At 40.7% G+C, this 12484-nt stretch overlaps 1 protein-coding gene across 2 annotated transcripts in view; it reads left to right on the top strand.

Annotated features, from left to right (window-relative positions):
• Positions 1-12484, top strand: part of trpm3 (transient receptor potential cation channel, subfamily M, member 3) — a 109932-nt gene that overhangs the window by 47505 nt on the left and 49943 nt on the right. For both annotated transcript variants that reach the window (XM_062384800.1, XM_062384799.1), the window contains exons 2-6: positions 440-519; positions 2822-3023; positions 4404-4617; positions 5866-5990; positions 7439-7610. In XM_062384800.1, the coding sequence (XP_062240784.1) occupies positions 440-519; positions 2822-3023; positions 4404-4617; positions 5866-5990; positions 7439-7610 (793 nt within the window). The remainder of the gene's footprint in view (positions 1-439; positions 520-2821; positions 3024-4403; positions 4618-5865; positions 5991-7438; positions 7611-12484) is intronic.

Raw genomic sequence — 12484 nt, 5'->3', positions numbered from 1 at the left:
CTGGAGTCACAGAGTAACAAAGCATTTCTTTCAGAGTGTCCTCAGCGTTTGAGTTATGTGTGAGGGACTCTGCATCTGGTGTGTGTGCTGTGTGTGTCATCTCCAAAGTGCTGTGATTTTTTGGGGGTAATAAATTGCTGAGTTTTACTTGCATCTCTAAGCGTATGTTGTGTTTGCCGTCCTCCAAATCTGGACTGTTTCTTGGAGATAGACAAGGGTCTGTGTCATTTAACACAACACATCGCTGCCAAGCACAGCTCCTCTTATTACCTGAAGGACAAAAAAACAATTTCTTTCACAGGTGAACCCAACAGTGAAGCACAGCCCTAAAAGTCAGTGTATGAGTCTGTTGCCTGCCTGCTGTCACTCCTGCGTGCTCAGGTTAGAGCTCCATTATCTGACAAAGACTGACTGCCTTCTTCTGTCTTCATTTCTGCAGGCACAGAAATCGTGGATAGAAAGAGCATTCAGCAAGAGAGAATGTGTTCATATCCTAGTGAGCGCCAAAGACCCCCATAGGTGAGTAAGAATGTGTTTACCTATTGTTGTTTTGACAATGCTTGAGGAACTACATTTAACTTATGTATGTATGTATGTACCCGTTCTGATTCTACGCAAAAAGCATTTTGTGAAAAATAAGGATTTCTATTTCTATAATATTATTGTCTGTAAACATGTAAATTACGAGACAGTTTTGCATTAAAGAAGTCAATAGGTTTAGAATTCAGGAAGTTAACTAATGTGATAGTTCACCACACATCCAGATTGTCCCATTCGAATAAAGAACGCTGTTTAACTGCACACATTTTAGAACAGGCCTCAGAGTAATCTCACACAGGCTTTTTGCATCACAGGTAGATGCTACATGCTACAGAGGTTGATAATAGGTCGAAACGTAGTCCTAATTTGTACCCAGATGGTGTTCTACCTGGATCGGAACCTGTAAACGACCGATCATTTAGATTTGTCAAATTTTGACAGTACGTTTCCATTACACTCTGAGCTTTTCAGCCTTCATGACAGTGGTGTGGTTTAGGAAACTCACACATCTACTGCATTCCTTGACAAATAATCAGTGAATCCCGATGAGCATTGTGCCAATCAGTGAGAGGGATGCACGTATCAGAGAATAGTGGAGAAGAATGGATTGTGAGAAGGGTGCAGAGACAAATAAGGAAAGGAACCTCACACTGGTGTGCTCTAAAAGCTTCAGTTGTTAAGATGGGTTGAAATTGATAGAAAATTGTGTTGTGACTGTTAAGTGAAAATGAGGTAACAAAATGAAGAAGAAGTGAAACTAAAGTCCAGCACAACAATTAGAAAAAAGCTTTCTGTCATGTATTTTATTTTTTGGGTGACATGTATAAAATATATATATAGTTTTTACTGATTTATAGTCCAGTAAATATTGTAAAACTGTTATTGCATTATACTCTATTTGATTTGACAGTTGTTGACAACACACTAGCCTTGATACATTTTATGTATACATTTTATGTATCATGGCTAGTTATGATGTTTTGGACCTTTGCTTGAGGAAATGTTCCCTATCTGGACCTCTCTGAACTCCAGTCGACTTCCCCTGCTCTACACAAATGAGTCGAAACACTGACATTTAAAACCCTAGGACTGCTTTATTGACATTTGTGAAATACAGGGTCAGACCAATTCATAGAATCAGTCAATCAGATTATTAATCTAAGCAGCTCTCAAGACAGAGCCCTCAGAAGCTTCCTATCTACTCAGTATAAGGAGATATAAATATAAATCTCTGTTTTTGAGAATATCTTCCTGATACTTCTGGACACATCTTCAGTGATGTTTCAGGAATAATCTGGTGTTTCGGGTCTTTAAGCGTCATAACATTACAACACAATTTAAGGTGCATTTCAAGATTATAAAAGACTCGAGCTCAATTTCAATGTTCTTCAAAGGCACTGCCAGTGGTGACTTTATCAAAAATCTTTCCTGCAGCTGACTGTCAGACTCTAAACATCCAATCTGATTCCTCAAGCGCCGACACACGTCACCAAACACACACACGAGCTTGCACACACACAAACACACACACACAGGAAATGCCACTAATGGTTAGGTAAGTAGAATTAGCATAACTAGAGGAAAGCGGGAGAAAGCCGTGAGCGGTAGGAGGGGAATGAGATCAAATCAACTTTCTTTTTTTAAGTCAAAAAACATTTGTGCTGACACGTAAAGGCAGAGGGAGGCAAAGTACCTTTGGTTGAGGGATGACAGAAACTTGAAGTGATAATCAAAGCATCCCAACTCCCCTTCCTCCCAGGGCTCACTCCATCCTGTGAGGTGATAATACATGTCTGAAAGCTGCATTCAGCACATCTGAATAAGTATGTACTTGTGTAGGAATTATGCAATTGATTCGTTACAACTCAACTGTCAGGATGCTAACTCTTGAGTTGCCAAAAGGGAAAAGGAGAGAAGAAGACAGGAGGGAGATAGACAGAGGTTTGCGAGGTGCACAAAACAAAAAGAGACAGAGCCGATGGAAGATTACAGGGCCCCACAGATGCTTCTCCTCCTCTCCTCCCAATCAAGAGATGAAAGTCAAATGACAAGCTGTCATTTCAGCCTTGCCCAACTCTCACTGACTACAGCAGCTCTCACACTTTTTTTCTCATCCCCGCGTGTTAGACACAATGTGTTTCTCACCCTCTCCTCTTTTTTTCTGCCCAGTTCTACAATAGCTTTGCTCGAGGCTCAGACCTGTCAAGGTTTCAGTTGTTCTCTGTAAAGTAGGTGTAATATACCCATCTTGCATCCAATTTAACTTTCTGCTCTCATCCAGGTGCTGTTGTGGCCGTCTGATAGGTCTGCATGTGGGCCTGCCCCCTGGCATCTCATCCAGTCAGAATGATAAGGCAGAGCGTTTGGCAAAGAATGACAGCCTGTCAGAGAAGTGGTCCATCACCAAGCACACACAGCTCAGTCCCACCGATGCCTTCGGCACCATCGAGTTCCAGGGAGGAGGACACTCCAACAAAGCCATGGTGACTTCCAAACGAAATCGACTGTGTCACATTGTGTCAGTGTACTGCAGCAACCATGCTTCTCAAGTTAATGCACTTCATATACATGTATATTTAAAATTGTAAAAGGAAATGTAAAGAGGACTCATTAATACGCCTCTTCGATCGATGGTGAACCCGGTGCAAGGGCGGGTTTGGAGTTAAAAAAGATCATATAAAGTACGACAAATATAAAAATATAAATATTGCAATGAAGCATCAGTGCAATGTAGGTCATTAGACTGTAAACAGATGTATAATCGTATTGAGTCTGTGCAAAACAAACATTGTGTGCACTTTGCTCCGGGATATGTCTGTGTGCATGTATTTGACCTATATAACAGTCTGATGGCTGTTGGACAGAAGCTTTTCCCCAGTCTGGACGTCCTGCATTTCACTATGTATGTTTGTGATTTCCCAGTAAGAGTAGCGCTAAATTCAACCACAACATCATCAGTGGCAGATGATAGTGTCTTGTCTCTTTTCAGTTTATTTTACAAAAATCAATCTTCTTGGCAGACTTAACATGGCACAAGCTTGTTATCTTAAATGCTGGTCACAATATGTTGGTTGGTTTGAAGCAGTTATGTGTGAAGTGTTGATGCCAGACTCAAAACAGTCTATCTGGCCAAGAGCCAATTCCTTTTCTGTTGAAACACAAAGAACCGGTTCGAGATTAGGCTCTGGCTCCGAACCGGTCCTGGAAGCGCCTGGGTGTATAGGGGGTATAACTCCTTCAGTACCCTCCTCATTCAAGCTCATATTTAGATTACACTCAGAACGAATTAAAAGTCATCTCACATATGAAGAATTGCTTCATATCTGCTCGCCTAAAGAGTACAGATATGCTAATAATTATAATAACATATTATTACAAATTCAAACGAGTTCCTGTGATCGATCCATTCCAAGAGTAGAGAGTGTTGTTTACACAGTCACTGTCTCACATTGACTCAACCACATCACCTGTACTCCAACACACATGATTAGACACATGTCAGGTTGAGTGACTGAAAATTAATGAGATGCTGATAAACAGGTGATCCATAATACATGTGGTTCTGCAGTCATAGTACACATCTGTTCAATGCTTTTTAGAACATGAAACATGAAAGGCTTTTGCTCAGCATCAGGTCTTCAATACGGCCCTATTCGGTCCTATTCACTTAACTTTACTTTTACCTCATGTATTTGCATAACATGTAATGCTCCTGTAACATGTAGTGGATGCCCCTACTGTCTGCATGAACATGTTTGTGTGTTTAAACATCAGGCACATGCAGACAAAAGTCGCCATGTGCCTGATGGTGAAGCAGAGGAAGCAGCTGCTGTACATCACTGACACCTCTCTCCCGTTTGCAGTACGTGCGAGTGTCGTATGACACCAAGCCTGATTTGCTGCTTCACCTGATGACCAAGGAATGGCAGCTGGACCTGCCCAAGCTGCTCATCTCAGTCCACGGGGGCCTGCAGAACTTTGAATTACAACCCAAACTCAAACAGGTCTTTGGCAAAGGGCTCATCAAGGCTGCCATGACAACAGGCGCCTGGATATTCACTGGTGGGGTCAACACAGGTAAAGCACTGTACAACTTTGCCAATTCATGTTGAAGACAAACAAATCATATTGGACATTTTATCTCTACCATGCAGTCTCTCTTCTTGGAGTATGATGAGTTTGTTTGATTGGTCCTCAAAGTTATTAGCTATTAAATAGCCATTTATTAAGACCCTCAGGGGTGTAAATATGTTCAAAAACCTCTGGATTACCACAAAGGGGCTCTTTAAATAAATGATGAGCACTTACCTCTACTTACAGACACTCATAGTCTGACAGGGGAAGTAGGAGGTTCTTGAGTGATAACAGTGTAAGAGTCTATAAACTGCTTTTTGAATTTCATGGATCAAAGTAGGGTAGGGGGATTAAGAAACAATTATCGCAATATAATTTTAATTAATTTCAGTATATCAAAGGTTCAACATACATCAACATTATGCTTACAGATTGACAACACATGAATTATGCATACGTATGGAATCATCATGCATATGGAAAATTATCTCTGTGACTGAAACTGAGCTCCACTATGTTTACGTATCTTGGTGAGCTATAGATATTGGTTTTAGGCTGAAAATCAGAGGTGTTGATAGTGGATAATCAATGCTGTTTCATTTTGTCCTCACTATAGCACTTTATTGTTATTTATTTGGGTCCAGGTCAAAAAAGAGAATTTGCTTTGCTAAAATGTATCAATAAGATCCAAACATAATTCAATATTAGAAAATATGTTTAACAGGATAGATAAGACCTGCTAGAAAGACATGATATGTTGTTGGATGGTGTGAGAGGACACCCTCGGATACAGAAAGGAACAGAATGTAAGGTTTAGTGACAGAGTGGGTGCAAAGTCAAGAAAGAAGAAGACAGAGCCCTGAATAATGGATCGATAGATTGAAGGGACAGTCACTGGTTGAAGTGGAGAAAGAATGAATGCCAGCATTACAGATGGAATAAGATGGTCTCCAGGTCTGACTGCTGCTCCACTGAGGACAACAACAACAAGAGGCCCAAAGCTATGACCTGTCCGTGTCTGTGTGTGTGTGTGTGTGTGTGTGTGTGTGTGTGTGTGTATTATCACATTGGCTGCCGTTCTGTTGTCTTCTGCGCCGCACAAATTCTGTTTATCTTTCGCAGCAGAGTGTATCATTATCTGAGTTTGTGGCTTTGTATCGAAAGTGATGAAACTGATTTGTAATCTGTTTCTCTGTCCTTGTCTCAAACACACTCTCAAATGTTTTTACACACACTCATGTAAACACACAGGTGTGATTCGCCATGTAGGTGATGCACTGAAAGACCACGCCTCCAAGTCGAGGGGGAAGATCTGCACCATTGGCATCGCCCCGTGGGGCATCGTAGAAAATCAGGAGGATCTTGTTGGCAAAGATGTAAGTCTCTGAAAAAACAATAAGGTCCCAATGAATACAACTTCTCAGTGGGCCCTTGTACCACTTGTTTGCATGTTGGTATGTGACAAATATCATGTGCACTCCACAGTTGTCAGAGGCAGTGAATTGCAGCTGACAGCTTATTAACTGCGGTGTTGAGTAAGCCAATCCAATCTGTGATAAACGTCCCTTCAAAGTGAGTCGGACAGCAGGCGCATCCACATGAGACTGTGGAGAACATGCTGACTCGTTCAAATTCTCGGGAATCGATGTTATGTTACAGTAAAAATGTCTTCTCCTGCGGAACAAGTCAAGCAGAGCCAATTAATGGTGGTGCCTGAAATGAGATGATTAAGTGCTCAAGCTCTTTTTTCATGCTTGATTTGCCTCAACTGTTTAATGACCTGATGAGTTTACCTCAGATACTGTCCCAGTAGACCAGCACCAAGCTCCGAGGAAACTTAACGTTGTATGAATATTCAATATATATGGTGTTGTTAAAAATGATGGATGATGTGAATTGGTCACAGTTATTTTTTCACTAGAACCTGCAGTAACAAAAAGGATAATATAAGATAAGATAAGCCTTTTTTAATCCTGCTTTAGGAACATTTACTTTGTTGCAGCAGCAAAGAGGGAAGAGTGAAATCCACACTCAGTCAAAAATAATAAGTAATAAAAACACAAAACAATGCAAACTATAAACAAATTTGAATATATACAATGTAACATTATGGCTAAATATATATTGAAAGTTATTACAGAATTGTATCGTTATGAAGGCTGTTGCTGTTTCCATCCATCAGTGAATAGTCAATGTGGTTATTTACATCCAGGTATAAACCATAGCAGAGATAAGCCCCCATGCGTCTGTAGCTAAAAATGCTATTAGCGAGTTTCAGCAATGACCGTTTCAAAGGTTCTCTGCGCTGATCGACAATTGATTTCTGTTTCTGCCTTACTGGTGTAGGGGAGGAGTTTAAGCAGACAGGAAGCATATTTATGGTAAACCATAAAATGTTGCCTACTTTCAAACTGCAAAGTTATTAATAACAAATCTGTCCCTGTTCAGCGAAAAATTGTTAAAAAACTGTAAAAATATATTTCATCCAAATAATTGCTAAATCATATTACCATAACCGCATGTAATCACTATTGGAAACCTCTGTTTTTGCCATTGTACAGCAGTAGGCTACAGAAAATGTTTAAGTTAACACATATAGAAGAAAAATAGAGAACTATTTCAGGTTGCCGTAGCAGGGCTTAAATCAATCTCTGTATAAACTGGTGGATACCCAAAGTATCATTATTTTTTTTACCAAAACATCTTTTTAATAACTTGTTGAGAAAGAACAGGCTCATAATTAATCCTTCCATTTTTCTTAGAACAAACGCTTCTCTGATGTATGTTTATACCTAATAACTAAACGTTATCTTCACTCGACCAGGTGGTGCGTCCATACCAAACCATGTCCAACCCGATGAGCAAGTTGACGGTTCTGAACAGTCTCCACTCCCACTTCATCCTGGCAGACAATGGCACCACGGGAAAGTACGGCGCTGAGGTCAAACTGCGACGCCAGCTAGAGAAACACATCTCTCTGCAGAAGATCAACACACGTGAGTGGAATTTACTGTATCTGTCTGTCACGGCTATTGTCAGACTGACCTACATACCCTGAATTAGAGAAGATGTTTTAAAGGAACACAGTGACTGAAAGCTGCTAAATGAAAACGAATAACCCTTTTTTTTATCAATGCAACCACTGAGTGTTAATTGGATTCAAAGTCTGCAACCAGACTGAAAGTATCATTACCTGCCTAATAGTGTGAACATACTGTCAGATTATATTTTAAAGCAGCTGAGATACAAATGGATAAGCCTTGGAAACTGTCCCTCCCTCCAGGACCGCTTTATTTGTATATTCAAAGCTTCCTGAGAGCTCAGATGAACTGTTGCCTCATATGAACCTGCTGTTAGCCTTTTCTTGTTCTGGAGCTTTGCACACAGCTACAGCACCAGCTAACAAATAGTGACAAGCACACACATATGTGCACACACACATGCGCCATACTGCACACACAATAAGGACATTCAGATGAACACACACATAAAGGAAAGAAAGGTTAAACTGATTGTTTTGGAGTATTTTTTACAGTGTTTTTATGTAAACCTTAAAATCATGTTTTTCCTGTGCAGCTCATTGTTTTCATTTTATAATTTGCTTTAGCAGAAGTACATTATTCTCATAAAAGGGCAGCAAGAATGTATTTGAATGCTCGCATGTGTGTTGGAAGATGTAGGTGTTTATGCAGAGTGCGTATATTAATGTGTATTTCAGTCTGCACATGCACATATTTGTTTTCATCCACCGCCGAGTCCTTGTCACGTTGCATTTATCCATTTCCAATTTACACATTACACTCTAGCTGGAAACCAAATAGATTTGCATGAATACAAAATGCATTTCTCCCTCCATTTTTTTCCCCCTCTCTCACGCACAAGCGCACAAAAACCGCTCAAATTCCCTCTAAATACATTTCTCACTAGCCTCCCGCAGGATTGTTAAGAACGTGTCAGAGCCGCGGACAAACCTGAGTCAGAGAAATGTTGTTTGCAGCCCTGATTTATTTGTTATTACCGTCTTTTGTTGTCAACATAAGGCAATTGTAGAATCATTTCCTCAGCGTTTGGTTGACATGAATGCAGACATTTTAACATCAATACTTTATTTTATAACTGTCAGAATGTCGGGGAAATAGGTGTTGGAGTGTCAAAAGCAATATCGTACCTCAGGCCTTTCCTTTGTCAGTTCCATTTCTGATGACTGTCACCGGTGCCTGCTGATAGGGACTTGATGTTAAATGTTGCTCTTGGAATAAAGCATAGTTTGTTTGTTTGTTCTTGAGGTTGAATGGGTACAGTAATCTACTTCTTCATTCAGTCTTGTGACCTTTGGACTTCCCTTTGTCATCCTATGCCTGGAGTCATACAAAAGGGGCTGGGAAGGCAAAGGGACGCCCAGTCGTCACACAAGCATCCGATATGAATCTAATTTTAATCCAACGACCTATATTTGGATCCTTGGTGAGCATTTGCTGGGATCTTCCATTAACTGGGTGATAGTATAACGCTGACCCACAACACAGAGGAATCAACTTCACTATTATATAACCTTAACCTCAGGAGTGTCTGAGTTACCTCGATAATCAGCCTTCAACTTTATCACCTGCCACTCCGTCTGCTTTACTTTCGTCTTGAGGTCAAGTGCTCAATCAGTCAAGATGGATTGGTAGTGCGATTTAAAGTCATCCTGTTATCTCTGCTTGTAGTGAAGTGACTTGTGAAGTGAGTGAATATCCGCAATTACAGGAATTATACCTTGTTTTTAGTTTTTTTGTGTGCAACAAATGATGAATCTTGTTTCCCAGGTTAAATATGTCTGAACGTTGTAGATGGACATAACCTGAACATTACCAAGGAGCTAATTCAAGATCACCTGTTTAATATCCATAAGTTGGCCGAGGCATGTTTGAAAAGAAAGTTTTAAATATTTATTGCTGGGCGATTCGAGGCCCATGAATAATTTTATGCTTCTTAACATGAGGGGGAAAAACTGGAACAGCTCTAATCCTGAAGCTCGGCTGATTTACAGAAGGGCCGCTTCACCCCTAAAAGAGAATTTCACCCAAAAGTACCTAACACAATACTGGAAAACAAATTTATATTGCACAGTTTCTTGTCTTTGGTTATGTATGTTTTAATGCCCGTACGATGTGTCCTCCCCTTCCTGTTTCGATGCTGCGGGGCTGGCAAACAAGGACCATTTCTTGATTTGATTACCTGTCCACAGTGAATCGAGGAGTGCATACATTTTCCTCACAGCAGGGTTCCCATGGGATCCAAGTGTAGCCTTAGGTCCTATCACAGAGAGCAGGATAAAGGGAAGTAAAGAGGGAAGAGAGCTGGTTTGAATGTCCCTACATGTGGCTTTTAGACCACACATATCCACAAGCTCTTTTCTTCCCCACTTCTTTACTTTTAAACACAGTCACACACGCTGCACACAAACCAAACATGAAAGAAGTGTGGTGAATAGATATGCCTAATCTCCCCCTGTGGTGTTTTTGTCATGTCTGGGCAATCGTGTAGCTAATCCTAGTGTGGCTGTGTGCAATTTTCCAAGCAACAGAACCGTCAACGTGACGGCAAGAAATGCTGGAGAAATCAAATTGGCTCCACAATAATATATCGCCAAATTTAAATATCAGAATCAATTCCATATTGGAAACTCATAGGTGTTTTGGTTAGAGAAAAAATATATTTTAAATTTTGAATCCTTTTCCTGAAACCTCACTACATTTCCATTTTCCATTGTCAGGAGATATATGGGGTTATTTTGCACAGTGCTCATTTCCATCACAAGGCATGGCAGCACCACTGGCACCTGTCGGAACCACTCACTGGAGCACAGTTTTTCCTTCCCTAAAACTCTTCCCATCTCCCCAGGGTGATAGCTGTGTGTTCTCTCTGTGGACTTTGTCCTGCAGTCTCCACTGTATATTTGATGTTGTGGAAGACGTCGTTTCCTGTGATTTCATACACTCCTCAGTGGAAAGTGGACGAGAATAGTCAAGGGACAGCTCTGGCCGGTGGTAAACAAAATAAATGCCTCAAGACAGGAAACTTTGCTTGTGCAGCTGTAAATAGGTCAAAAGAGCCAACACAATCACACGCAAGAGTAAATGCTGTGCCCTGTGTGCCCTACTGTATGTGCCTGGGCTTCACGTGACTTGTTCAGCCGGACGTGGTCCAGCTTGAAAGGACTTGTAGAGAGATGCAGATGCAAATGAGTCTGGATTACCATGACGAGGATACAGATGAATAAGCACAGGACTTAACATGCAAACAGAGGGACAGAGCTTATAGTGACCCACATCAACATTTATTGCATTGTTATTTACAAATGTAATTGTTCATTTAAAAAAACGTTGCGTACATTGCTTTTCCTGACATTCGTTTATTGGTTTAAGGTCACACACACACTCATTTCTTTCACTTGAGCTCCACCTCCCCTCGTCTCCTACTGCTGAAGAATTAATAAAAACTGATTGGCACTATTTAGCACAGCTCACTCAAACATGACACAGCTCTTTTGACATGTCTGCAGCCGGGGCTATAATCTTTTCTAATTACACATCTGCCTTGGAGAGATGACAGGTACAGGAGAAAGAGAAGGAGGGAGGAAATGATAACATAGCCAAGGGACTGAGGGTGAGCAGGGACGGACACAAATTATTTGTGAAGCAGCAGTGAAGCAGTGAGGCCAGATATCACCTTCAGGTGTCTTCACTGAGAGAGCGGTATAAGAAAGTGAAAAGGTAGCATGCGAGAGGACACAATAAGCTTCATCCATGAATGTTTTCTTACTTTCTCTAGGAAAAATTGGGAAAGAAAACCCTTAATTTTATTTGCTCCAAAATTCGAACCACATTCCAGGCTCATAGAGGAATAAAAGTTATTCATTTGTGCAATTTAGGTAAAGTCTGTGACAATGCAGGAGGCACCTTGAGTGGGACCTCTTTCATTTCACCTAAATTTCTTGGAATATTAAATTGGCCACGTAAGTACTTTGTATATTGAATGTGTGCATTGGTGTGTGTGTGTGTGTGTGTGTATGTGTTAACTCTGTGTAACCTTCACTGACCCTCTTATAGCAGTGGTTTCATTAATCACAGCATACGTAAGAGATGAAGTAGCCGGGGTAATTGAATCTAGAAGCCATAAGACCTTGAGTTGCAGATTAGCCATGATACTGTGACCTCCATCATGGAGCAGCTCATACAGAACAATTCATCCTGAAGATGCGGTACACAGCAAGACAAAAGGGCTGTAATACTTTGAGAAGTCTGGAAAACCCTTGGATTTTTTAGATGAAGTTCATCATATTTTAAACTTTTTTCTTGTGTGACCAACTGGATGAATTGGTGGCTCTTGTTCTTTGACACAATTCTAACCTGTCAGCCTTTGCTGAAAGTGGTTGTATCAAAGAAAAATCAAACGGGGAAAATGTAAAAAAGTTCAAATTAAAAAGTGGTTTAAGGCAAGTGTTAATAATCCTGCAAAGAAATAGCATGGGTAGTCTACTATAAAAAATTATAACGATGCATCCCGGCCCCTGCCATCGGCCATTATCAGAGCTGCGCCCCGAAAAACACATTAACATGCACTGAAGAACAACAGCCAGAAGCCGGCTTTTCCAGGACTTGCATGCTAACCTCTGGCTATCGTCTCTTCTTCAGTGGTGTACGCCTCTTTGACTGAGGACTCTGGTCATGTGGAGTGAGAACATGGGCAGGGGGCAGACAGGCAGGTCAGTTAGTGACAAACAGGTTCACCAACAAATCATTTTTTTTTTCTAACATTTTGTCTTTTCTTTTTTGTAAATTACTACTTACCCACCCTTTAAATATTCACAAGCTGATTCAGGTCT

The sequence above is a fragment of the Platichthys flesus genome, chromosome 3, assembly GCF_949316205.1.
Source record: "Platichthys flesus chromosome 3, fPlaFle2.1, whole genome shotgun sequence".
Taxonomy (NCBI): domain Eukaryota; kingdom Metazoa; phylum Chordata; class Actinopteri; order Pleuronectiformes; family Pleuronectidae; genus Platichthys; species Platichthys flesus.
Note: the sequence above shows the minus strand (reverse complement) of the source record. Positions and strands in the feature narration are given on the sequence as shown.